A 26,054-nucleotide genomic window follows, 5' to 3' on the forward strand; every position below is an offset into this window, starting at 1 on the left:
GCTAAATATTTTTTTCCCTGTAAGTTGGGAAATTCTAAGACACACTGTTCTTCATGTTAAAATATACCTTCAGCATAATGTTCCTACATACATTTTGTTACTGGTTTTTCTCCAAGTGTCCTAATCACCCAGATGACATGCTAGAAATCAAATAGTAATATGTCAAATACAGTGGCAACCTTAGTCTGAAATGTTTAAAGTTAAAGTTTATTTGTATTCTTCGTAGGAATATCAGTAAAAGACCTCAAACGTATCTATATCTGTACATGTACAAGAACCGTCAAAAATTATTCACAGAACAAAAATAAATCTTCTTTTAGAACAAACCCAGATAATGAAATGCTGATATGGATCTCACATATGGAACAATCTAAGTGCTACTAGCACAAAAATATGGCTTTAAAAATAAAATAAAATCTTGGGTTTTGTTTCTCTAACGTGTATTTCTCTTTCTTGAAATAAAAAATAAATTATTTAGAGCTATCATTGTAAAATAGTCATGTGTTTTAACACACTCTTATTAAGGCCCTGGAGATGAAGAACAAAGTCAAATTTAGAAGGTAAGTCCCTTACAGGTGTGATTCAGATTAATATACTGCTGTCTGCTTGAGTTAATGTAATGAGGAAATGTCTAAGCACCAGTCAAAATTTAACCTTTACTATTTCAAATTTTCTGCAGGATAGTGGTCATTCAGTCAATTAGTATTTAACCTTTTGGTGAGCTGGAATTGAAATTTTCCCTTGGGAGTGTTGAAATGACATAAAAATGATATTTATTCTTAAATTTTTGTACATCCCACGCAGATGATTGAGGCCTCCTAAAACAGTTTCTGTGCAAATCTTTTTACAATATATAAATCTGGTTTTAAGGTTCAAACTAAAACATTTCCTGGGAAAAAACAAAGGCAATGAAAACTAAGAACTGAGGAGAAAATTAAAATGCATGCTGAAATATGGACACAAACAACCACTTGGCTTTCCTTGGGTGGCTCATGGCCAAGCCTTACTCAAACACCTGAGGATAAATGGATCAGGAACCAAAGCTACTTCTTTCTGGACTCTACTCTCAGATCAGTGACATTCAACTTTATTTCTATGACTTCCCAAGGTATCAATAATGTTATCTTGGGTTCTTGAGACAATGTCAAACCAAGTAAATTTCAAGTCACTTTAACATATATACATATAACACATATGGTACATTTTAAAGAGGAAAGAACCACTGTCGTACAATCTAACAGATGAGGGCATAAAATCTAAAAATCTCAAGGATGTTTGAGAATCACTGCTTGATGAGATGGATTGACATTCAGAAATAGGAAGCCCTAAGAATCATGTGTTTGCGTGGGTGCCCATGTCATGTTTCTACAAAAACTGCCTTTCTATGTATCTCGTATATTTTGAGATTGGGCAAAGGATAATAAATCCTCCTGTTTCCTTGAACCCGTTGGGTTTTGAAGAAGACTGCTGTGCATCAGCCCCTTTTGGATCATGCATCTTCTCAGGTTCTTTCACTCTTCATAAGTTATTTATTCTACCTCATGCAAATTTCATCACTTTTGTCCTTCCTAAACTCAAGAGCATTCATAACTGGGTCATGACAAGAGAATGCTTCTAGAACTAATAACAATCACTCAAACACAAAAAGAGAGTCTACTTAAAAATTTAACACCCCAACATATCTTGCTTTTAAAAAAGGAAACAAAATAGGTCCTTTCAATGGACATATTGATTAAAAAAACAAAGTATCCCAAATCCTCGGCCCTCAGGTAGGGGGTGGGAAGGCAACTATTTACTGCTGAAGTGAGCAGGAGATTTCACTATTAGATTTGAAAAAGGGAAGGGGAAATGAAGAAGAAAGCCCTTTTGGTTTTCCATAATGTGTAGAAGATGGCCCCCAGAGAAGCGGCTGAAAGTACAGGGAAGCTGTGGCATGGGCTCCAGAGCCGCTGAATCAGACCCAGTGACAAGTCTAGTCTGGTGTCAACTCTAGTCAGGGTCACATGGGCCTTCGGTCATCCCAAGGAGGATTCCTTCCCCAAGTTCAGTCCCACAGCCAGCCTTCTCAGAAACTCCAAAATGGAGATAACTAGCACTGAACCTAGATGGAAGGCAGAACAAACTGTAACTGAACTCACGTGATGGTGATGGTCCTGCTCTGGGGCTTCCAAAAAAGAACTGCTCTCAACATGGTACATCTCTGAGGCCAGACAGAGAACTGAGGGTCGGCAGAGCTACAGATCTGTAAACAGACTAAGATCTACCTCGAAAGTCAAGTTAATTCTCAAGGGCATACAGCAGTCCTAGATAGTTAATCCTACTTTTTCTTTCACTGTCCAGCACCATCACAGGGGATGGCAGAAGTGGACCAGAGAAAGCTAATTCTGACCAACTCAATGACAAGCAAAAAAAGGCCAAGTTACAGCAGCATGATGACCTCATTTTACCACACTTCCCTTACAACAGACTGCCCTAGAGCCCAGCAGAACCTTGGTAACAGTGCCTGAAACATAGTAAGTGTTTGTCTTAGTTACCTAGTTACAATCTCCCTTCCATCAGGGCTTGTACTGCAGAGACTTGGAATGTGATGATCTGAAGGAAATGTTATTCCTTCTTGCTGCTTCAGCTCAGAAAGCATATTGCTCCAGTGAAAATAAAAGAGAAGTATCAAACTCTTTCCCTAAATCCTGCCAATGTTGTCCTTATTAATGGTCTAGTCTGGTTGTCAGCTAGACAAAGCATTCTGCCAGCACTTCATCTGATTTCCAAACTCCAGCCTTGGTCCATGCTGCACCCCATCATGCAGTGGCATGTTGGGTGTTAGAAGGCATGCAAGATGTGCTATCTTAATCCACCTGCTTCTCTTCAAACATGCACCTCCTCCTAGTAAAACAGAGGTGTGTACTTATTTGGGCTGAAGAAAAGCCAATTGAGCAATACCGCCATAAAAATTATTGGCTATTGCTGACTTTTTCCATACTTAAAAAATCTTTTGGAATAAATTCTATAAGACTGAAGCATTCTCTAAACAAATACTCAGAAAAAATATTCAGACAGGAATAAGCTCAAAGGATAACTTAAAATTTAACATCTGGCAACTATACTGAACTTCTAGCTTACCTCTGATTTTATTATTTGTGTGTACTCTTTCGTCTTCATTCAAGGTAACCTGATAATAACAGAGGGCTGCATAATCTATTCAAAAATTTTGGGCATCTAATCTTCCAAATGAGGCAGCCATCTCCGAAGCTCACATAATGCCGATAAGATGTATTGCATCCATCAGAAACATATTTGGTTTTGTGTGTCTCCCCCAACCCTCCAAAATAGTTTATCAGACCTCTGTCATCTATAACCACTACCCGAGAACTTCCAAACCTCAATGCAAGACATCACCAACGATACATACTTAAGGCCACTGAAACTGACCATTCTTTTACCAGGTTTTCTGAAGGCTTTTATAGAGAATGGCTAGAGCTGAAAATAGTCACAAACAAGAACAGACCTATGTTTACATACCCTCTTCCCCCAACACGGAGCACTATTTCAGAATTGGTAGTTGTTTTTTTTTTTTCCTATTCAAATAAATCATGCCAATGTTGTCCTTATTAATGGCCTAGTCTGGTTTTCAGCTAGATAAAGCATTCTGCCAACACTTCATCTGATTTCCAAGGCCACAGTGTGTGATTTTGGCCACAGCGTGTCCTCAACTTGGAGGGAAAGGGGATAAGAATTTATAAAATCATGACCAGGGGTCAAGAAAATACACAAGTGCCAAAACACGTGGCATTATGTCTGCAGACCCGAGAAGCACACCGGGCAGCTCCTGTTTTCGACCTTCGACAGGCAGGACTGGGGATGTTATGGGAGGGACATATTTCAAGAGGCTGTGGGTCAGGGGCCATGTGAGGTTGCTGAGATACAAGGTCAAACACAAAGATCTACCCGAGGGCAGTGCTTAAGAGGTCAGAATGCAAGTCTGCGGTACAGCATAAAGGGAAGCTCGGTGACTCTGTTGGGGCTTCACCCAAAAGGGGACCCGATAAATGTTCTCTTGTCCCCTTTGTAGTTATGTGGAAACACTCACTCCATGCATATGGCTTCCTCAGGTGTTTTTTTTTCCCTCCCTCCTCTCCCTTGGAAAAAAAAAAATCCCTAAAGTTTATCATTTAAATTAAACATCATTAACTTACTTGAGAAATGTGGTTGCTTTTTCAATATAAGCAATTGCTTAGATCTTGCTTAATGAGATTCTAACTCCTTGTAACATTAAATCCGACAGCATAGAAGGCAGGAACTTTTCCTATTTGTGCAGTTATACATACATATGTGTGAATATATGTGTATATATACTTGTCTATATACTATCTGTCTAACTTGTAACATTTCGTACTTCTGATAATCAAGGTTGCATTTAAGATGATGTTTCACACCTCTGGAAAAAAAAAGGAAGTAAATGAACTTCCATAACTGTTTCTGTCCTACAATAAAGCCATGGCTGACAACTAGTGAAACTGGGTTATTATTGCCAAATCTACAAAGAGCATGGGAATAACAGCTGGAATACGCTGTCCTCCCACTTTCAGTAGTTTATTTTTCATTAAGAGTAATCATGACTTTTAAGAGAGTAATGCTTCTGATTTGGATTTCTTGTCCAAATTTAAAAGAAGAAGCAATTTAAAAGTGAAAGACTGAGATAAAATTACCCTGCCCCGAGACCTGCTAGTACACTGGATAAAATCTTTATCCCAAACCAAAATTGTAATTTACAAATAGAAGAAAAATTTTTAATAGGAACTATTCAGAGCTTCCTGCTATGGTATGATATGGTTAGCCCTTTTCTGTACGGAAGAAAGGGTGTTTCTTTCAGATGGCTTATGGACAGTAGATTTGAATAACCTCTCCAGGGGAGAGTAAACCCTGTTGGTAATAACTGCTCCCACCATGGGGGAGGAAAGGGCAGTGGGTGTGTGAAGATGAAGATGGTTTCTAGAGACACAGATATTTATAGTTTTGTAAACTCTAAAGAGGAAAAAGAACACCTTTTATTACAACTGGGGTTAAAAAAAAAAAAGCCCCCTACCTAAAGTGGAAAAATTTCCATCTGCTACAGACAGAAGGAAATGAACATCAACAGGAGCTCAATAGAAACTACTCCTAGAGTCCGGTTTCGATGCAACAGCTTTTCTCTGTGTCCTCTGGAACAGTGTGTCCCCAAGTCAGATTAGCTGTCCATGTAGAACCAGTCCTGCTTGATCAGTGGGATAAACTGTTTCATTTGGATCTTGGTAATTTTCATGTGTTCCTACCGGACAAGAGAACCAGAGCGGGGCTTTTAACCTGGCAGATGAATCCCTGAAAATTCATTCTGACCATGTCCTGTTGTGGTCCGCGTGCTCTATCAGACAGATGCGTGGTCTCTACCTACGGAGCGGCTGGGCTTGGCTCTCATTCACGTACATAGCTCCTACATTTCCTCCTCTAACAACTGCAGTGCTTTCAACAAGAGGACAATAATAATAAAAATAGCAATAGTTAAAAAGGTAATCTACATTATTAACTTCCTTTGGGTATATTACAGTGGTATTTTCTGTACATGGTCCAGAACTAAGTTCCCTATGTACACAGAGAAGTGGGGTGGGGGTGGGGGAAGCGTCGACCTTGGCAGTCTTAGCCTTATGCCCTGAAAGACAAGGTTCCTTTCTTCGTTCCAGATGTGCTCGCCACCCTGCTGTTCTGAAGCAGCGGCATTCTGTAAGCCTGGTGGGGCTGGGGAGAGGGCTGGGAATAGAAGAGTGGGGACATTTCCTTCTGCCTCCTCCCACAGTCTGTCTATTTGTGAGGCCCGTCCATCAGCAGCTGCTGTTTTTGAATTCACCATTCTCCGTGATGGAAAGCTTGGTGGGGTTGGTGGGGGAGATGCCATTTCGGACCTGCATGCTGTACCGTTCCTTCACCTGGGTCAGCGCACTCATCAGTCTGGTGTTGGCCGAATCCAGCGACACGATCCGTTTTTCCTATAACACACCAAATGGGGCTTTATTCTGGCTCCATGTGGGCAACTGCACCGTAACGCTCTACCAAATGACTGTTCTAATGCTTTCTATCAAACAGCAGTGCACATGATGCTTCCCAGACAAATGGAACGTCTCTGCCTCTTTCTGCGCCCGAGTCGGGCCAGCTGCCCCTGGGCCCAATGGGTTTGTGTTTCTTTTTCCTCTTTTAGCATTGCAGGGTTTGTTACTCATCACCCCTTGGGGCCCTAAGACATCACATAAAAATGACACCATGTGTTATTCAGACTATGAGACAGAGGTGTCAAGCTGCCTTGCTGTATTAAGTGCTCTGGGTCAAAACTTAAACACGGGAATTAGGTGGCAAAGAAAGAAGCACCAGAGGTTTCATTTCACAGAGGAGAAGTGCATGTGATCTATGGGTTCTCAGCCCCCAACGAGGGCACACTGGTCACATGTGGAAAGATTTCACATGGTGCTCAAAACTGAAACAATACATGGTGGCAGTTCATAGTCACCGACAAAGTGAGGATGCGACAGCAAGAGGGGGAAGGAGCAGCCAAAAGCTAGACCAAGGGGTTATTTGAATGTGGGAAGGGAGATGTGGCCGGAGGGGGATGCCGAAAACATAACACATGGAAACAAACAGAGAACACAAGCTCCTAGACTCATTCCAGCTCAGAGGTACTCCAGGAAAGCTACCCAATGAGGAAGACTGCTTTCATTTTACTTTTGAATCTCAGAAAGAAAGAAAAAAAAAGCCTTCGAACCAATACCTTGGAACCAAAGACTGTTGAATACACGCATAAAAAAAGAGAAAAAATGGAGGAACAAAATGGCAATCAGAGAAAAGCAGACTCATCTAAATTTAAAAAAAATAAATAAAAATCATCCCATCAAAATGTTATTAGTTTTGCAAAGACTAGGAGAGAAATCCTAATCTTAGCTTCAGCAGCTAGGTAAATCATTCTAGACCCTTTCCTACATGAAGTTGCCATTTTTCAGAAAACAACTAATTAAAAAAAAAAAAAAAGCATGTGAGGAACAACCCCCCAGAGCCAAAAACAGATTTCCTACCCAGGGATTGTTTTCATTTACTCAGGGAAAAGCATGGTCAGGGTGAGAGAGGACACACAAACGTCCATGTGATGGATGCTATTCCTCGCTGTTACAGGAGTAGCTCCACACGGCTGTGAGAAGCACTGCTCTGCTGGGAAACGTGCCGCCCAAGATGCAGAGGGAAGACCACTGCCCTGGGGGGACATTTAGGGAGGAAAGCATATACTGGGTTGGCCAAAAAATTCATTCAGTAACAGAGTACAAAAACCCAAATGAACTCTATGGCCAACCCACTACAACAGTAGCATCAGGTAAGGCTTCCCTTTAATCTTCTGCTTTTGGGGAATCTATATGGAGCAGGGCTGGTGGTCAGAGTTTCAAAAGTATGAAAAAAAAAACTAGCTCACACTTGTTAATTAAATTTTTTTTCCCTTTCCCTGATAAAGAACTCAGGGGGTAAGATATACATATTTAAATCAGCATTATTAATTAAACACAAATCTAGCATAAGATTTATACTCTCGGAAGGTAACTTGGTTTTAAGGATAAGCAAAACTTGAAAGAAAGAAAGCACTACAAGGCTTTTAAAAAGATAATAATTAAAAAAAAATTACAGCCAATGGAGTTTACTGAGGTAACAAGTTTAGATCTTGTAAAAGTCAATAAGTAAGGGTTGGCCGGTGACTACCAGGGAAAACGGGGTGGGAACCAGACATGATGTTCCCCCCTACTATAGTTAGAAATGATCTCTAAGCAGAAAGACTGGTAATATCTCAAAATGATTAAAAAAGAAGGTATTTCAGTATTAGGATAAATTATAACGTCCCAGTTCTAAGGAATAAACGATTCTCTAGGGTTGACCCAAAGAAATTAGGCATTCATGAAAAATTATTTGACTCTTAAGGGGTCAAAAAGAAGGTTAAGAATGGCTGTATTTATTTACTTCCTGCGAGAGTAACAACTAAAGTCAAGCAACCCTTTTACTCAACAGTTGAAAACTTCCAAGTGGACAAACTCCCTTTTGTAACGTCCCCCCCAAGTGCCAACCTTTCAAAGTAAAACAAACAAACAAAAAAAAATCAAACAGGGGCTTTTAAAAGTCAAGTTCAGTTGGCAAAAGATGCCTTGACATTTTCATTCTGCCTGGTGTGAACGGCAGAGCCATCTAGTTCCGGCCTGACAGGAAGGGCTTTGAGTGTGGGGAGTGCAGGAGCTGGAATGTGTAGGAGGCCAGTGCACCGGGCCAGGGCTGGGAACTGCTCAGCTAGAGAACGGACGGACGGGGTTACTTGCCTGTTTGCATAATCTCATCTCCATTTATGACCTGTAATTTAACACAGTGGAGATATCACTTGCAACAGTAACTAGGCAGCTGCTTGCTTCTCCTAGGACGCCCTTCTCTGTTCTCCATTTGAGTCACCTGGAGAGATCCCTGGAGCAGGGAGGCGGCTGGGGTGGAAGGCAGCACAGCCCCTGGTCTGATGTTTAAGAAATGACCCCTTAGTACCATCACCAGGATCTCATCTCCTAGGGGAATACTCATCATCTCCCAGTTCCAGTTAGAAAGTGGCTGACACCAGGGGGGCCGTGGAGCATGAACTGACTCTAGGAGATGAAGAGGCTGGATTCAGGGACAAGCCTGGTCTGGAGGGGCATATGGCTGCTGAGAGAGATGGAAACCCGTTCACTGGGTACCTGTCCTGTCCTGTTTTGGGAAGTGTTGGGCCCGATGCTAGTATAAGGAAAGCAAATCACTTCAGAAATATTTTTTAACTGCCAGTGGCACCAAGGCAGATATCAGGGGCACGGAAGTGTGCATTACCTCGCTGGGAAGTTTTTACCCCAAACATGTCCTCATTCTAGCAAATGGTGCCAGAAGGGTTGTTCTGCTCCATCAAACACTTAAGATGTTAGGTTACTTATTCTTTCAGAGGAAGAGGCATTTGTTACAAAGGACACCAAAGGATTTTCACAGTCTTTTGCTAGAAAAATATTTTTTTTTTTAGAAAAAGATTTTTAATGTGTCAGTGAGACAGCAGCTGGAATTGGGAACCCCCTTCCTTTTAAGGAGACTATAATTTTTGAAAAAGCTAGCTTTAGTGTTTATCATCTGTGCTGCGCATCATGTGATGGTTTTCAAAATATGGTCTAATGGATTCTTCAAGTGTGCTTTAGGGATCCAAAGTGAGCCTCCTCTTAAAATTTACTATACAGTAATGCTTGTGTTTGAATGTGTAATTTATGATATTTAGCTAACCTGGATGTGATTTGATCCATAATTTGAGAGAAGTCCTTGTTGTTGAGTGGTCAGTAGGAGCAGCTGGAAAGGGATCTATGGAAGGTGCCTCTGGTTCCACCAAAATAGTCCATAGAATCAAACCATTTGAAAACCACTGCCTTGAGGTATGGACCCAAACTACTGTCTAGTTTGGCCAGACTACAAGTCTGACATCGACCAGTGCTTTGAGGATAACAGCTCTCCCTTTCGGGAATGGTGACACCCTCCTGTTAACTGAGAGAAGGTCCTCACTTCCCGGAGCTTTTGTTTCCCTCTTTTGCTTTCACCTGCTATGCCTATGACTCCTGCTTCATGTCCAGCCATCTTACCCTAGAAATCAAAATCGGGGGCAGGGCAGGATAGAAATCTTCAGAAGCTAATGATGAGACTGCCTCAACAGGCAACTAGGATATCAGACTGTACGCACACAGCCACGAGTGGGACACCCCTAAGCTCCCTCTGTTAAGGCTGCCACAGTTTAGACCAGCGGACATGATTAAAACAATCTGTGTTATCTCATTAGAACTAAAATCTATTTGAGTGTAGTTATTCATAGAACTCTCTCTCATGTTGAAAATCCCAAAGTGAACACTTACCAACACTAGTTTTCCTGACTAAACTGTCTTTACCCAGGCTGTTTCTCTTAAGTCTCTTGGATAAATGCCTGTCGAGATAGCCTTGTCTCTGCAACCCTTCCTTCTCTGTCATCCACCCTGGGGACACCTTTAAAGAAAGGACCAACTAAGAACTTTCTTCTGATTCTTAGGAGGTCTAAATATCTGGAAACTAGAGTTCAAGGGTCCAAATCATTCTGGGAACTGTGCTGACAAGAGAGCATTGGAACTCGCTCTTGACTTCTGGGTCTGGTGTATATGAGGGAGTATGAGGCCCAGGACACATAATTTCCACGGCGGTGCTTTCAGCCTCACTCCCTATTCCTTTGAAAAATGTACCCCATCCCACATTAGCTCTGTCAGGAAACCAGAGTGGGAATGGAATGTGTGTTTTAAGAATACTGGGTGGCTCTACCATAGACTGACTACTGGCTGAGAAGGAGAGAACAAAGTAGGACATATAAAAGCCTTGCTCCCATTTTTATTTCAGACCTTACGGAAACGTTATTATACTTAAGGGTGAGAAACACAAGCCTGGCTGGGTGGTCTTTAGAGAGCGAATATATTCAGTGGCCAAACCAGCCACATCCAAACGGCACTTGCCTCTCGTTATTTGTTTCACTCTAAGAAATACAACCGTGTTTTGCACTGAAAAGATGAAAAGGCATTAGAAACACTTCCTGGGTTTTGCTCTGAGAACCTGTGAGGAGCCCCTGGCCATCACTGTGTTGTTAGCATCACAGGTAGAAGCTACAGGGAGCAGACACCCAGGTTCTGATCTCATCAACCGTAAGAGGCTCTTCAAGCACAGCACCAGTGGAGAAGGGCGGCCAATGAACCCCAGGCACTGATGCCTGTCACCAAACCAAAAGAATAACAAGGCAGGGTACCTTCTGCAGCCCTGTCTTTCCCCTGAAGCTCAACTACTGTTTGGGGCCAGAGGCTGATGGCACAGTGGACGTGACTGACAAGACCGTGAATGTCATAGCCAAGCAATGGTCAGTGGAGGTCACAAGCCAGACACATGCAGTGGACTTTTCACAGGTGCCCCCCTGAGAGAATGCCCTCCTTTCCAGAAGGAAAGAAGTAAAGCCCGTCATGCAGGTTGAGATTTGTTGAGCACCTGCACTAAAGCACGCTAAAACTTTGCTGGGTTAACAGATGCGTCACCAGTAAAGGAAGGAAAAGGTCGTAGAGGTTGCAAAGAAACATTTTAAAAAAATCTGCGAAAGGTAATGCCGAGAACTTTCCAATGATCCGTTTTCTGTTATGTGCCTTGGTGTTTGCGAGGGATCAGAAGTCGGGAGATAACAGTTACGATAAACCAGTCGCTTCCGCTAGGCTGAGAACCTGCTTACCTGTGCATCTATTATTTTTTGCTTTGCATCAATAACTGCCTGCATCTCAGCATGATCCTTCTTCAGTTCCTCTTCCACAGCCATTAGCCTAGAATGGGGCAGGAAGGAGAGACCAACACCTTCAAGCATCGAGCAGGCTAACACACAGAACAAGACACCCACACTCAGTCAGGACAGCTCAGTGTAGCCACTCCTTCCTAGTGCAAGATCTGCACCAGGCTCTGTCTTCTTGCCTGCCTTGGGAGAAGACATTCAGAGCTGACTCCTCTCCTGGGACTGGATCCCACGCTTCCATCTCCTCTGCAACAGCACTCTCACCATCATTATCTCCCTCTCTTCTATCAGATCCTTTCCTCAGTACAACTTAGTTTAAAATAGCAAATCTACTGACACAAATCAAACCCTCTCTTAATCTCCTTACTTTGCAACAGCTGACCTTTCCTTCCCCTGACCAGCTAACTGTCCTCTGAGTGTACTCTACACATAGTAGGTCTACTTTTTTCCTCATGCATTTCATATCTTAATCCCCTGATGTTTAACTCCATGGAAGGGCTCTCAGTAAGACTGCTAAATCCTTCTGTGCTACTAAAACAACAGACTTTTTCTGACCTGCCCATGGCACTTAACAACCCCGGGGCACAGTGGCTGTGAGCATCAAGCTAGCCAGCTTGACTACCTGGCTTCAAATCCCAGTTGCACCACTAAGTGACCTTGGGCAAGTGACTTAATGAATTTTTTGCCTGTTTCTTTACTTGTAAGAGGAGGAGAATAATAATAATGCTGACCTCAGAGGTTGGCATTAAACAAATTATTAGTAACAGATCAAACAAATTTTATTTGTAAAGTGCTTAGAAAAGTGCCTGGCCCACAGTCAGTGCTATGTAGTGTTTGGTAAAATTGCCCCTCTCCTTTGGTCTTCCTTGGACGTCCTTGGCCCTCTGCCTTGATTCTCCGGCCCTAAAGATGTCCAGTGTCTTGTTAGCCCTCTCTGGACTTGCAAAAATCTAAATTAGCCTTGGACACTGGATACTGACACTTTTAAAATTCAGTTTTGTTCTAAGACCTCTTAAGTGAGTCACTAAGTTTTAACTGTTACAACTAAAGGAAAATTGGCTACCTCTAGCCTCAAAGGAAGTGCACTAAAGTCTCACATGTGGGAAAGTGTAAGAGATAGAGCCAGCCTTCACCCTTGTACAGAGTACCACGGAGGACCGCAGTGCTTGCTTTAGGATCCTCTAGCCACCATCCCACCTGGGTGTGCCCCGAGCCAGCCCATGTCCGCCGCCAGGCGGCCTCTGACCTGCTGATGATGCTCTTCATCTGGCTGTCCTTCTCCTCCTGCTGCCTGCGCAGCCGCTCCTCGCTGTCCTCCAGCCGGGCCTTGTACTCCAGCAGCAGCTTCTGCATCTGCTGCTCCTGCACCAGCAACCGGCGCTCATACTCCTCGAGTCGCCGGCTGGACACTCGCAGGCGCTCCTTCAGTTTGGTGATTTCCTGTTCGTACTAGGGCAGAGGAAGAAACGTTAAGGTGTTAGTTGCTCAGTTGCATCCGACTCTTTGCGACCCCATGGACTGCAGCCCGCCAGGCTCCTCTCTGTCCACGGGATTCTCCAGGCAAGGAATACTAGAGTGGGTTGTCATTTCCTTCTCCAGGGGGGATCTTCCTGACCCCAAGGATCAAACCCAGGTCTCCCGCATTGCAGGCAAATTCTTTATCATCTGAGCCACCAGGGAGAGCTGAGGAGAAGAGGTGCCAAAGGCAAGGAGAAAAAAACTGGAGTTACCCTGGTTTTAGATGTCAGTGATTGATTTTTTTTATCAAACCCTACTGAACTGAGCTGAACTGAACTGAAGCAGTGTAGCTGGATGCCGTCTGAGTGGTCACTCCATGGGCTGCTGATACTCTTCACAACGATCCCCAGGCATACATGGTAATGGAGGCCTGCCTGCCTCCTAAAATGACATCTTAACTCAGCATTCCAAATCTATATATTTATATATCACTCTCCACATTAAACTAGAGGTTGCTGTAAGCCACATCTAATCTGTGATGGTATCCTGTGGGAACAGGAGAAAAAAAAAAGGTGGCCAGGCAGGCACTTAGAAGCTTAAAATAGGCCAAAAGCCAGCTGTCTACAAGAGAAAGGTTTCTGTAACATCTCCTGTGTTGTAGGATCTCTGACACGGCTTGACTCATCCGATTGCCATTCTTTCACCCTTAGAATCAGCCCTTTAAAGAGCAAGCAGCACTTCTATAGTGACAAGCTACTAAATCAATAGATACTTTTATAGCACAACACATTATTGCTGCTTTCTCCCTGTCCATGGAAGTATAAAACACTCAGGTCACAGGCTTTAAGCAAAAGGCCTACATGTTCTCTGGGGCTGATTAATACTGCCTCTTAGCCCATTTTTATGATGTTGTTCATCTGCCCAATTTGCCACTGCTTGTTGGAACACATATATATGCCTGTTTTCTCACCAAAGTTTTATATAACAAACTCTCACTAAAGCTTCATAGAATTCAGTTGGTTATCTGGTCCTTTCTTGTACTGAAGCTGCTGTGGTTGGGGTTTGAGGAACTGGAATGTCAAGTTTCTGGATGAGGTAAGAAGCATTACGTTTTCTTGTATGTGGTCTACTTAAATTCGTTAGTCATTAATGATAAACCTATATGTTGCTTTGTAAAATGCAATGTATTTTCACGTCATATCTCATTTAATCAACAATTGGACAATTAGCTTCTGCTTATTCCAATGTCATGGTCCTAAACTATGCTTATTAATCCAGAAGGTCAAAGATGACAGTTCTTACACAGTGTGAAGAGGCAAACTGCATTAATAAGCATAGCTTTTAGGATTCTGCTAATAAATAAACAGAAGCTAGTTGTCTGGTCAATTAAATGAGATAATGCTGTACATGACGTCAAGGTTCTTGTGTTATAATCCTTTTTCTTCATGTCAGCTTTTCTTAACAAAATGAAACAAAACTGAAGCAATAATGTCTTTTTTTTCAGTTTTTTTCTTTTGATGTTGATGTCTTTTAAAAATCATCTATAGCATTACAAATTCTTTATCTAGAAAAGGTGAAAAGAAAGCAAAAAAAGGCAAAATCATTACAAAGATATAGAAAGGAAGTCTAGTCCAAGGTAATTTTGGACATGTTGAGTTATACAGAAACACTATTCACCTAAAATGACTAGAAATGAATAATATCGAGTTTTCTTGAAACTCAGGCAACCCATATTTAAAAAAAAAAAAATTAGAACACATTCTCCCCTTGCAGTACAGCTTGATGTCAACTTGATGAACATCTCTACATATTTTCACATGCAGCCACTACTGAAATAATATACACGGATATGCATAGAAGGGTTAACATAAGAGGTGAAACTGAAGTTGGGGAGATCACTTTCTTGGCTAGATAATCCTGTGGGTGGCCTATCACTGTGGGGACAGTAAGTCAATAAACGCAGACTACATCCTACCTTCTCAGCGTGCTTGGCTTCATCCTGATTTTGCTCAGTTTCTTCCACGTCCTCTTCGTACTGCCCATTGTTCAGAACCCAGGCAGCTGTCCTCTCGACTGGGGACATTGTGGCAGAGTCCACAGGTGACTGAACCTGCATCAGAAATACCTGTTAGCATTTCCCAAAAGAGTTCATCTGCAGTTATGTTTCACAAAGGCAGCTATTCTTGGAAGGCATAACTGTGATTCCTATTTTCTGATAAATGCTCTCAGTTCTAAATAGTATTTTATTACTGCCAGGGTTGGGGGTGAGAGAAGAGGATATCCATTGGTATAAGAATAAATATTCAGAAATATTGTAAACAGAAATCACTTCTAAGAATCTGCCTCCCCACACCACCACCCCCCCCAACCCCCAAAGAGGAAAAGCCAAGGCCTTAAAACTGTTAATTAGTCCAGTGGTTTCGTTAGGTCATTACCTAATGAAATTACAGTGTTGACAGAGGAGAGAAAGAAAATGCAACTTGATGGTTGATTGCTCGGGTGAGGAAACACCTGTTTAACCAGGAATGCTTAGGAACCAAGGAACCGTTTAATGCTAAACAACTCACAAGGTAGCTAACCGATTTATATATTAGAATGCCAGATTCTTAATTTTCACCTCAGCCATTTAGGGAAAGAGAAAAAAAACACTTCTCAACACTGGTGTTTTGATATTGATAATTTTTATAGAGCACTGACTTCTTGATGGGTTAAGATCCATAAGTCCATATTTTACCAGAAAGTTTCTTGATGAATATAGCATCACAACAATGTATATCAGCCTAGTCCAAGGAATATTTCTATCCAGTTAGGATAGCTAGATAAATTGCCCTTTTGTAAGGGCAACTGAAAAGGATGCAGAATGAAAAGAATTCTGGCCTTGAGTAGCAACTCTACCACTTACTCTGTTCCTTAATCTCTTAAATACTTTTTTCCAAATCTATTGAGTAGGGTTACCACCACCATCACTACCTATCCTGAGCATCTCTCTGGGGGTTCCGAGGATTGAATAATACAATGTATGTAAAAATTCTTGAAATCCCATGGGCAGAGGAGCCTGGCATGCTACAGTCCACGGGGCTGCAAAAAGTCAGACATGACTTAGTGACTAAACAGTAACGACTGGACATTAGTGCTTCCTCCCTAAACAAGGCTGGAAATAGACCACAAATTCTTTTTCTCTAGCTCTTCTGAGAAACAGATAGAAAAAAGCATTTTTTTTTGTAAGTTAGCCTTTTTATAATTAAAATAAATTTCTATTTTGAGGAGAATACTCTATATATAATTGGAAGGATTTTTCTCTCTCATGCAGAGCTATAAGCCTTAAGAATCTTTATCTTGTTCTGGAAGAAAACCTGGTTAAACTCTAAATATATAGATATTTTAAAATAAGGGGTATTTTGATCACTTTGAGGTTTAGAAAGACTAGATGAAAAAAAAAGTGGATGCAAAGGCAAAAAGGTTATTTGGGCAGAATTAAAAATGCTCATACAAAAGTAGTAGGAGGGACTTCCCTTGGTGATCCAGTGGTTAAGAATCCGCCTGCCGATGCAGGGGACACAGGTTCAGTCTCTGGTCAGGGAAGATCCCACATGCCATGGGGCGACTAAGCCTGTGAGCCCCAGCTACCGAGCTGCAGCACCCCAGAGCCTGTGCTCCCCAAGAGCAGCCACAGCAGGGAGAAGCCTGAGCACTGCGGCGAGAGAAAGCCTGTCCACAGCAGCCAGGACCCAGTGCGGTCAGAAACAGACACAAAGAAACTGAAAAAGTATGAAGGTGTTTCTTCAAGATTTGAAGAAGAACCTGGTTTGGTTGATTTATACAGATTATGGATACGCATCTATAGAAATGGCTTCATGCCTGAGGTACACATAAGCAACTGGGAATGACTTCTAGAAATTCCTTCTTTAAAGCCATTTTCTCCGCTGTGTCTTAAACTTCAGTACCCTCAGTTCTCAAAGTCTACCTTCATCTCCACTGTGGTAGGTATACGTCTTATACTTCATTCATCTGTGTATCATTCTCATTACTTTTGTCATAACCACATTATCACTGACATTTATTATGATAAATAATAAAACAACCATTTCCAGTTAGCTAAGCAATATTATCAGTAAAATCATGAGCTTGATGTTTTATATATGTTTATAAATAATTTATATTAATAGTCAAATATTTTTCTAATATACATTAAAATAATTACATGATTAATTAAATACCTTGTATGCTTAAATAACTTGGAGTATCACACTTTGGGCACACTGATCTATAGAATTCATTTACATTAAAATAGGCAATAACTATCTACTTCAAAAGTTATTATGAGAAACAAATGAGATAGCATATAAAAGCAGTTTGTAAACCACAAGTTACTTCACACACACACACACACACACACACACACACCCTAGGTTCTCCCTCCACTGGATTTTGAAAGTAGAGCACAATACATTGCTTTAGTATTGGCAGAGAAAAATAGTTTAACAAGGGGTTTAGGTTTTACTTGACATATGTACACCTGAAAGGCAAAATATTATGGTTCTGAGTCTTTAAAAATTAATAGAAAGTCAGTACTTAGAGGAGAAAATACCTTTTTAATTGCATAATCTTATCACTTTACCACATAGGGTACGGCAAAGCTGCTTTTCTGTGAAACCAGGATTTTTCTATTCAATTGCTGCTTGAGATAAAGTAGTTGCTAAAATGAGTACCTTTGCTGTTTGTAATTTATAACTTCAAGGAAGGTAATTCAATAGCTTTCTGCTTTACAGTTAACAATACGTTGCTTGAAAGAACTTTCTTTCCCTGTGATTTGTTATAAGTAACTAATTATTGAGTGCCAATAAATGCACTACAAACTAATAGTATCCCTAAGAACATACTAAGGAGAGATCTTAGCTCCTAGAAGCATATTGAAAACAACAACTTCTTAGGTAATCCGGGCACTAACTGTAAAGTGAGAAGTTGTAAAAGCAAGAGTTAGTTCATTTCACTGGTGGTGGTGGTAGCTACCATATCATCAGGGGGACTATGTCCAGTGAATTATAAGAGTGTACAATAGGAACTGGGCATTTCAACCTATTCCTGTTTTACTGGTTGAATCTGTTTTTCAACCAATTCCTAATATATATTCCTAGCACTTTGCATGGCCTACGGGGCATGTATGCTAAGTCACTTCAGTCGTGTCCAACTCTTTGTGACTCTATGAACTGTAGCCCACGAGGCTCCTCTGTCCATGGTATTCTCCAGGCAAGAATACTGGAGTGGGTAGCCATGCCCTCCTCCAGGGGATCTTCCCAGGGATCAAACCTGCATCTCTTATGTCTCCTGCATTGGCAGATGGATTCTTTTACTAGCACCACCTAGGATATCCCATGGCATATGGTAAGTGGTCAGTAAGTTTTGAAAAAATAAATCAGACTAATGTAACTATTCCTTGTATTTATGATGAAACCTAGAAAGGGCTGACTAAATCTCTGCAAGGAGATCAAACCAGTCAATCCTAAAGGAAATCAGTCCTGAATATTCATTGGAAGGACTGATGCTGAAGCTGAAGCTTCAATACTTTGGCCACCTGATGCGAATAACTGACTCACTGGAAAAGACCCTGATGCTGGAAAAGACTGAAGGCAGAAGGGAACGACAGAGGATGAGATGGTTGGATGGTATCACTGACTTGATGGACATGGGTTTGAACAAGCTCTGGGAGTTGGTGATGGATAGAGAAGCCTGGTGTGCTGCAGTCCATGGGGCTGCAAAGAGTTGTACACAACTGAGCGACTGAACTGACTATAAAAATAGAAAAATAATACTGAACAAATAAGAAATAGTTCTCTATACTGGAAGACAATGGAGGTGATTTTTATTTAAAAATTATTTTTTTATTATAATATATTCTTCATTTGAAAGAACTAAATACTGTCTTTTATATTTATTCTACTGGTCTTATGAATGCTGGTCTTACTTCCTAGACTCTCAACCCTTGAAGCATGGCACCATATGTCACAGCATTTTGTTTCTGAATGGTAGTGACTATGTCATTGTGCAATGGATGCTCAATAAAATATCATCCACTTACTATTACTTTGGATTTTCTTTAGAATTCATACCAAGGTACAATTTATCACTAGGAGAAAGATACCCTACGTTTTTCCTCCAATCCTTTGGAAGTACATCAAAGGGCTTTTCCTCAGAGATTGTTCCATCTCCTTTATAAGATAACAAAATTTATTTCCTCTAGTTTACAGTCAAACAAATTGAGAAGAGAGACTGATAAGTTGCTTAGTTATAGCCTTCAGAAGAACATTTTCTCCACTGACATTCAACAGTGGGTCATGAAAGATGAAAAAGACAAAATGAAAACGAGCAGGAATTCTAACAGGAATATCATCCTTCTGAGATAGAGCTTATATAGGGTGTCTCTGGGGAAAATAATTTTGCTTTAGGGCAAAAAGGGCCTGAGAAAGCAGTTTCCATTGATCTTAGTTAGCCTGGCTATGCTTGAGGCTGACTGAGAATAGGTCAGTTCCCTGTTTAGTTACTAGACATAAATAAGACGTGTTACTTTCAACTTGTCCCTGATCTGAAATAATCAGGTTCCCCAAAATGAAGACCATTTCTGCTATCAACACCAAAGAAAGGGCTGACTAAATCAGTAAACTCTGAGAATCCTAGAAGAAGTTGGTTAGGGGAGGGTTCAACAAATCCCAAAGTGAAAACTGTAGCATCATTCTAATAGACTTGGCAAATACCTAGTTAAAAAGCATCTTCAAATTTGAATTTCTAAGGTTAGGTAACATACTATATCTGTACAACTCATATATTGTAAATAAAGTCTATTATGCACACAGAGTACATGACAGATCAAAAAAGATGAAGAGGAAAATTATTAAAAAGCTGAAAAGGGTCAAAAAATTAAAAGATGGCTTCCTAAAATATTCCTTCTCTGTAGATTGTTCAACTTCCTACTCAGTGGATGGAGAAGGACTGAAGCTAGTTACACTGTCAACAATGGCCGCTCCTTTGTGCCAAGATACAAATGGAATTTGCATGGAACAAAGCCTCCAATAAGTATAAATGCCTGTAGAACAATCCCCACAAAGAAATCCTCCAGTATTGGGGGAGAGAAGAATTCTCCAGCATAATAATTTGCAATTTAAATATGTAAAGGAATTTATGTAAAAAATGTGCTGATTAGATAGAACATCAGAGGCTTCATGGGAATGAGATGAGAAAAGCAAGAAAGAAAAGGAACCAAAAAACAACATAAGCTTGAAAGAATAAACCGTCTGCATAGAAAAAGTCAGTGTTAGGAGAAAAAAACAGAAATTTGAGCAATCAAAATACAGCGATTTCCAGTTTAACTGATATGACAGTGGCAGTACCAGCAAAGGCACAACCAGAGACGAATATTTAAAGCTGTGCTGGGGCATCTTGCTGTGGCTACGCCCCACTTCACGCCGATGTAACAGAGACGTTCCCAAGCTCATTAATGGCTATGGCTAGAAAGCATTTGAATTGGTGTCTGAAGACCATTTGCATTTCCTACCTTCCATCCATCTGGACAGTTTTCTATTCCCACATAGAATCATGTAGTGCTTACATGATAGGTGTTAAATTTCCATATAGCGGAGATATAAATGACAGTCAGTTTCAGGTGGTCACACAAAAGGCTATTTAATTTACAATAAATAGTCAGTCTGAATCATGGATCCTGGGAATCGAGGACAATATGATAAAGCAGGGAAGGGTAAGCATTCTTCTTTTCTGTCTAGGGTTTGAACTAAGTCCAACTTCGAAAAGTAGGCAGAGGACCATCTGCCCTGTCTTGTCCCTCTCTGTCAATCTGATATTCTTCTCTACTCCTGATCTCATGCTTAGGGCCTTCATGTTGCACTCAATGCCCCATGTAGACACTTGCCTTTACACAGTACTCCATCTCTAAAATTACTTTTCTCTTCTCTCAATAAACACTTCAGTTCTCTGAAAGGGGCTGATCTCAACTAGAAGCTAGCATAAAAGCAAGTGTGCAAACTTATTCACAGTAAGGTGTGAAAGACTGATAGCTTCCTAACACTAATTAAATGTATATACAATATATATGTATACACACAAAAAAATATAGAGAAAAGCATCTTCATTTAAGGAAAAAGAGAAAATTATATAATATAATCTTTATGTAAATTTATATAGTATAATCTTTTTTCCTTTTCTTTAAATGAAAATGCACATTTAATAAAATGAATTGATGAAATTTTGGGAAATATAACAAAAAAAAAATATGAAAAATTTAAGACGGAAGAAAAAGTATTTCTCAGAAAAACTAGGAGGTTTTGCCCAGGAACTTGGCTACCAGAATCTGCCTAAGTTTTTCATCCCTTCTTCTAGATTCTGTGAACATTCTAATTAGAAGAAAAAAAAACACACTAGTTATCGAAGTAGTGGCAAGGGCTCCGATTACAGCAGAGAGGAGGCAGAAAGAATCAAATCAGTAAATGCCTATCTATAAAAATGCAAATATATTAAAGAGATACATTAGTGTTTCATTGCAGTTTCCTCTGACCAGTGATTCTGCTGATCAAAGGATTTGTCACAGAACTTGTTTAATCACAAAGCCTTTGAAATTTTGGGAAATATAACCAAAAAAAAAGAAAAATGAAAAATTTAAGACTGAAGTAAAAGTATTTCTCAGCTCCCTAATACAAATAAAGCATGATTAGTTTTCAAAAAAAATTCAACGAAGCTTTTTAGGGGAAGGTTCTTTTTTAGATGAAAGTAAGATATGTACATATGCACTCGAGTTTATTTTGAGAGCAAAATATGTCTACGTGCCTCAAAATGTAATACATAAGGAAAAAAATGATTAAATGCTTAAGAAACCTTTCTTATTTGTGAAGAAAAATGTTTGATAATCTAATATTACATTTAGGTGTGATACTAGCTGGGCTTATCCATGTAAACAGAAAAAGAACAGATTTGCATAACCATTTAGTGAATACTTGTTAACCACCTGTGTTTCTATCTTTTGACCTCTCTCCTTTACCTTGCCACTACAGGTGTTAAGTTAATTTTTCTAGTAATTTTCAGGAAAAGGCACTTGGGCTTGCTATTTTCAGAGGGAACTGGGGTGTGGAGTAGAGAGTAGGTATATCAAACTCTTGGCTCAGAATGTCAAACTTTAGCTTTGAAACTTAAGGGAAAAAAATGAGGAGGATCAATGTGCAGATTCCCAAAATACATCCTAGTTGATCTGGCCTGAAGATTTCATATCTTAAATTTCTAACCATTCACTCAGCATCACAGATCTGTGCTGGGTGCTGAGAGGTAGCTCAGCAGCTTGAAGAGATGGAAGGGCGACCCCGCGCCTGGATGTTGAGTCAGGCTACATTCCGCTGCCTCACCTAGCCAGAAACCTCCCAAACTTTTCATTTCCTCTTTCCATTAAAAGGTTGCAGAAGATCGTTTTAAGCGGAAACCCCGTTAGTGACTGCATTTCCCAGTGATGTATGGACAGAGACCCGAGGACACAGCAGGACCAAGCGGCGGGCAGTCCCGCTCTGGCGCTCGCCCCTACCTGCTGGGTCTGCTGCCTCTGGATGGCTCTCACTTTGGGGACCGGGCTCTCTCTGGAGGAAGAGGACTGCTGTCGGGACCGGCTCCCGTTCTGCAGGGGCTCGGCCACCAGAGCCGCCGATGCCACCGACATGCTCCCGGTGCTCCGCAGGGAGGCGCTGTGCGGCAGGGACGGCGGGGCTTTGGCTCGGGCGCCCAGCGCCGCCGGGTCCATCTTCCGGAGCTGGGTCTGCCCCGTGCTGTTCTGCCGTGGCAGGGCGAGAGGTATGTGTCTGTCGGGCACGGTGTGGCGCCTGGAGAAGTCCTCACTCTGCGTGCTCCGTTTGGTGAAGTCCTCCATGCTGCTGTTGCTGGGTCCGCTGAGTTTGAAGTCTTCACTGTTACTTTGGCTCCTGGAACTGGCAGTGCTTAGGTTCTCCAAACTGGAGTCCACAGAGGCCTTTGGCATTGCAGGAATGGGGTTACTGAGGTGATAGACAGGGTTCTGGAAGGACAGGGGCTGGAGGCTGCCTGGCTGGTTCAAGGCTGGGTGCAGGGGCCTTCGCACTTGGGGTGCACTCTGCGGGGTGCTCTGAGCCTCCCGCAGTTGCTTGATGCTGGCCACCTGAGTTATGGAGAGCTGGCTTCCGGTCAAGCGCATGGGCATGTCAAGCATCACAGATGTATGCTCCGCTTGGGCAGCGTGCGTCTCCTGAAGGTCCATGAGGGAGATGCTGCGGCCATTGGGAAGGCTACTTTCCTTTTCATCCTTTTCCGAGTAAGTCATGCTCTGGGAGGAGGCTTGCTGGACCAGCAATAACGTCTTTCCTCTGAAGTAACTGTCTGTGTTGTCCTGGCTTGGGGATTTTAGTTTGTGCAAATCACTGTGAAAAAAGAAAGGACCCTTCATCACTCCTGAGGCAAATTTAACAGTTAAGATTTCCTCAACTCTGGCATATAAACTCCTCAGAAAGCTCACAGGCCCTGGGAGCCTCACTTACTGGTTTCTAGGCCCAGATTTCATCATGACAATACTCAGAATAAGATCCAACATTTTCAGTTTTTCTCCAAAGGTGGGCGATAACACTGTGTAGAGCACCTCCATCACCGTCTTAGATTTTTACTAGAATTCCAATCATTTCCTAGTTAGGTTTTAAACTACCCGGGGTATTCCAATTCATAGTTAATTAGTTGTCTAACCCTTCCAGAAGCCCTGAGTATACAACCAAAGGATCCCTACTATAGGGACAGGTCTTGCCAATATAGAAAACAAAGTCTAAGTGTCAACATTGTATCCACCTGTCCAGCTGAGACAGCCAGTTCTAAATTGATTTCAACTGAGGTTCTCAGATCTCTGAGTGATACAATACATGAAAATACCAATTTCATAGAGCCCTTAGTCTTCTATTAGGCAGGACATATGTTTTTTTAAGTCACTCAGTCCTGTCTGACTCTGTAAGACCCCATGGATTGTATTGCCTGCCAGGTTCCTCTGTCCATGGGATTCTCCAGGCAAGAATACTGGAGTGGGTAGTCATTCTCTTCTCCAGGGGATCTTCCTGACCCAGGGATTGAACCTGGGGCTCCTGCTTTGCAGGCAGATTCTTTACTGTCTGAGCCACCAGGGAAACCCAGGCTTTTTTATTTAAGTAAGTTTTTTGAATACAACTGTAAAAAGTATCATTTTAGGAAAAAAGTATCCTAGATTATGTGTATTATTATGACAAACAATTGGATTTATCTCAGAAGATTCTTTCCAACTGCTCATGACTTTAAAACTGTAAATTCAACAAGGAAGTTCGATAGATTTCCCCACAAATCTCTAAACATCATCTCCCTCTGAGGCAAGCAGTTCCAGTTCTTTCCTAAGTTCATACCTGTCAGTAGGGTCTTCAAATATTTTCTGCAGCCCAGAGGAGAGGCTTCCACTGACATTTGGACTGGAGTTATGCTCAGTGAAGCGTCTCAGTTGCTGTTGTATTGGTGTAGGATTAGTCAGAGATTTGGTAATATCAGCAAGAACACGAGGGAGAGGTCCCAATTTTGCCACGGTCGCCTGTAGGAAGGAATTTTCACCCTAATTGGATAATAAGCATTGCGATATCCACCACAGATTGTTTTTGGGACAACGATGCCATTGATGGAGGGGTGGAGGTTGGAGGGAAGGGTAGGTGTTTGCGTATGGGAGTGGCAGGTTCATAATGCATTGTTATGGAGCAGCAGAACCATGGCGTCGAGATGAATGGAGGAGGTGGAACAAGATGCAGCAGACATTGAGGAAAGAAAGGAAATAGAAATTAGGATTATGCAAATAAAAATTAAAAGACATGCTCAAAACAACCAAACTATTGCCATTCCAACTAAAATAGGCATGCAAAGCAAACTAAATCTTTGGGAGGCTGCTAGATCAAGGCAGGGGAAGGGAGGGGAAGAACCAAACACCTTCTAACCAAAAAGGACTTTAGGACTAGAGGACTGGCTAGTGTGATGAAACTTCCAAAGACAAGGGATCATGTGAGGAAAGAAATGCATGCCAGCATACAAGAAGGTGATGCATTCAGGGGTCCAGAGCACTGCAGGCCACAGAGTTGATAACTGTCATCCGTTAGTCATTTAACCTTGGGAACGCTGACCTACGGCCGACTGAATTTGCATCAGCAAGACAATGTTTTTGTTTAAACAGCAAAATCAGGTAAACTCTATGAGATACCTCTAGAGGTACCTGCTGGTTCCCAGGACCAAACAGGTTAATTAAAAAGGAGAAAGTGTGTTTACACAGCAAAGCCTGTTAAAAAGACTCTGCCCCTGAATAAACCAGGTTGATTTCACAAGATATTGTAACTGTATCTGCAGCCCACTGATGGTGTTATTCAGTGAAGAATAACCTTTTACAACTTGCTTTATCCATCTCAATCATTTTTTCCTTTGGGGAATTATTCTCATGGGGCCTTATGGGAACCTTAACCATTAGGTAGTTTTATGTGGCTGTCTCTGGGTTTTCCCTGACTCCTCCACACTTGGTGGACTCCTGGTTGAGGACAAAGGACATCTGAAGAATGTCTTTACTCCTTCGACTCTCTTGAGCCAAGATTCATATTCAAGGAATCTACCCTTAGCATAGTCGCAACTTAAAATCTAATGGGTCCATGAGAATAAGAAACAGTTTATTATTTTACAAATGTGTTAGTACCAGTGGACACTCTACCATTTATATTTCCTTAGGAAAGTGGTCTTTTTTAGTAGGTTTTACTCCCTTCTTCCCTATTTTATTGGTGTGTCATTTTTAAAGATAATAGGAAATAGAGGAAAATAAATTCTTATTACAGAAAAATAATTAAAATAATTTTGTTTTCTGAAGTTATTCTAACATACCACCACAGATACTTATAAAGTATCTGTGGCAAACAAAAACATCAATAAACAATTATTGTGATAAACCTAGCCAAAATATGTTAGACTGTTTTCCATAATAAATTCTATTCCTCTTTGCAAAATTCCAGAAGGAAGAAAATGATTGACAGGTATACATTTAGTTATTAATATGATATATAATTCTTAGCTTATAGTCAGAAAATAAATGATTAAAATGATCATTTTCTATATTAATTCACATCTACAGAGGAAAAAAATAAGGATTTTCAGATCCCATATATCTCTATAGACACCGATA

General features: G+C 41.2%; 1 protein-coding gene across 5 annotated transcripts in view; it reads right to left on the bottom strand.

Annotated features, from left to right (window-relative positions):
* Positions 1-186: 186 nt before the first annotated feature.
* RASAL2 (RAS protein activator like 2) overlaps positions 187-26,054 on the bottom strand; it is a 396,573-nt gene continuing 370,705 nt past the window's right edge. For 3 of the 5 annotated variants that reach the window (XM_043484890.1, XM_043484887.1, XM_043484892.1), the window contains 6 exons: positions 24,262-24,461; positions 22,407-23,268; positions 14,811-14,945; positions 12,624-12,826; positions 11,324-11,411; positions 187-6,017 (listed from right to left, as the gene is read on the bottom strand). In XM_043484890.1, coding sequence (XP_043340825.1) covers positions 5,853-6,017; positions 11,324-11,411; positions 12,624-12,826; positions 14,811-14,945; positions 22,407-23,268; positions 24,262-24,461 — 1,653 coding nt within the window. In that variant the 3' untranslated portion in view covers positions 187-5,852. The remainder of the gene's footprint in view (positions 6,018-11,323; positions 11,412-12,623; positions 12,827-14,810; positions 14,946-22,406; positions 23,269-24,261; positions 24,462-26,054) is intronic. The other 2 variants (XM_043484891.1, XM_043484889.1) reach the window with 1 other exon arrangement.

The sequence above is a fragment of the Cervus canadensis genome, chromosome 13 (assembly GCF_019320065.1).
Source record: "Cervus canadensis isolate Bull #8, Minnesota chromosome 13, ASM1932006v1, whole genome shotgun sequence".
In the NCBI taxonomy this organism is placed as follows: domain Eukaryota; kingdom Metazoa; phylum Chordata; class Mammalia; order Artiodactyla; family Cervidae; genus Cervus; species Cervus canadensis.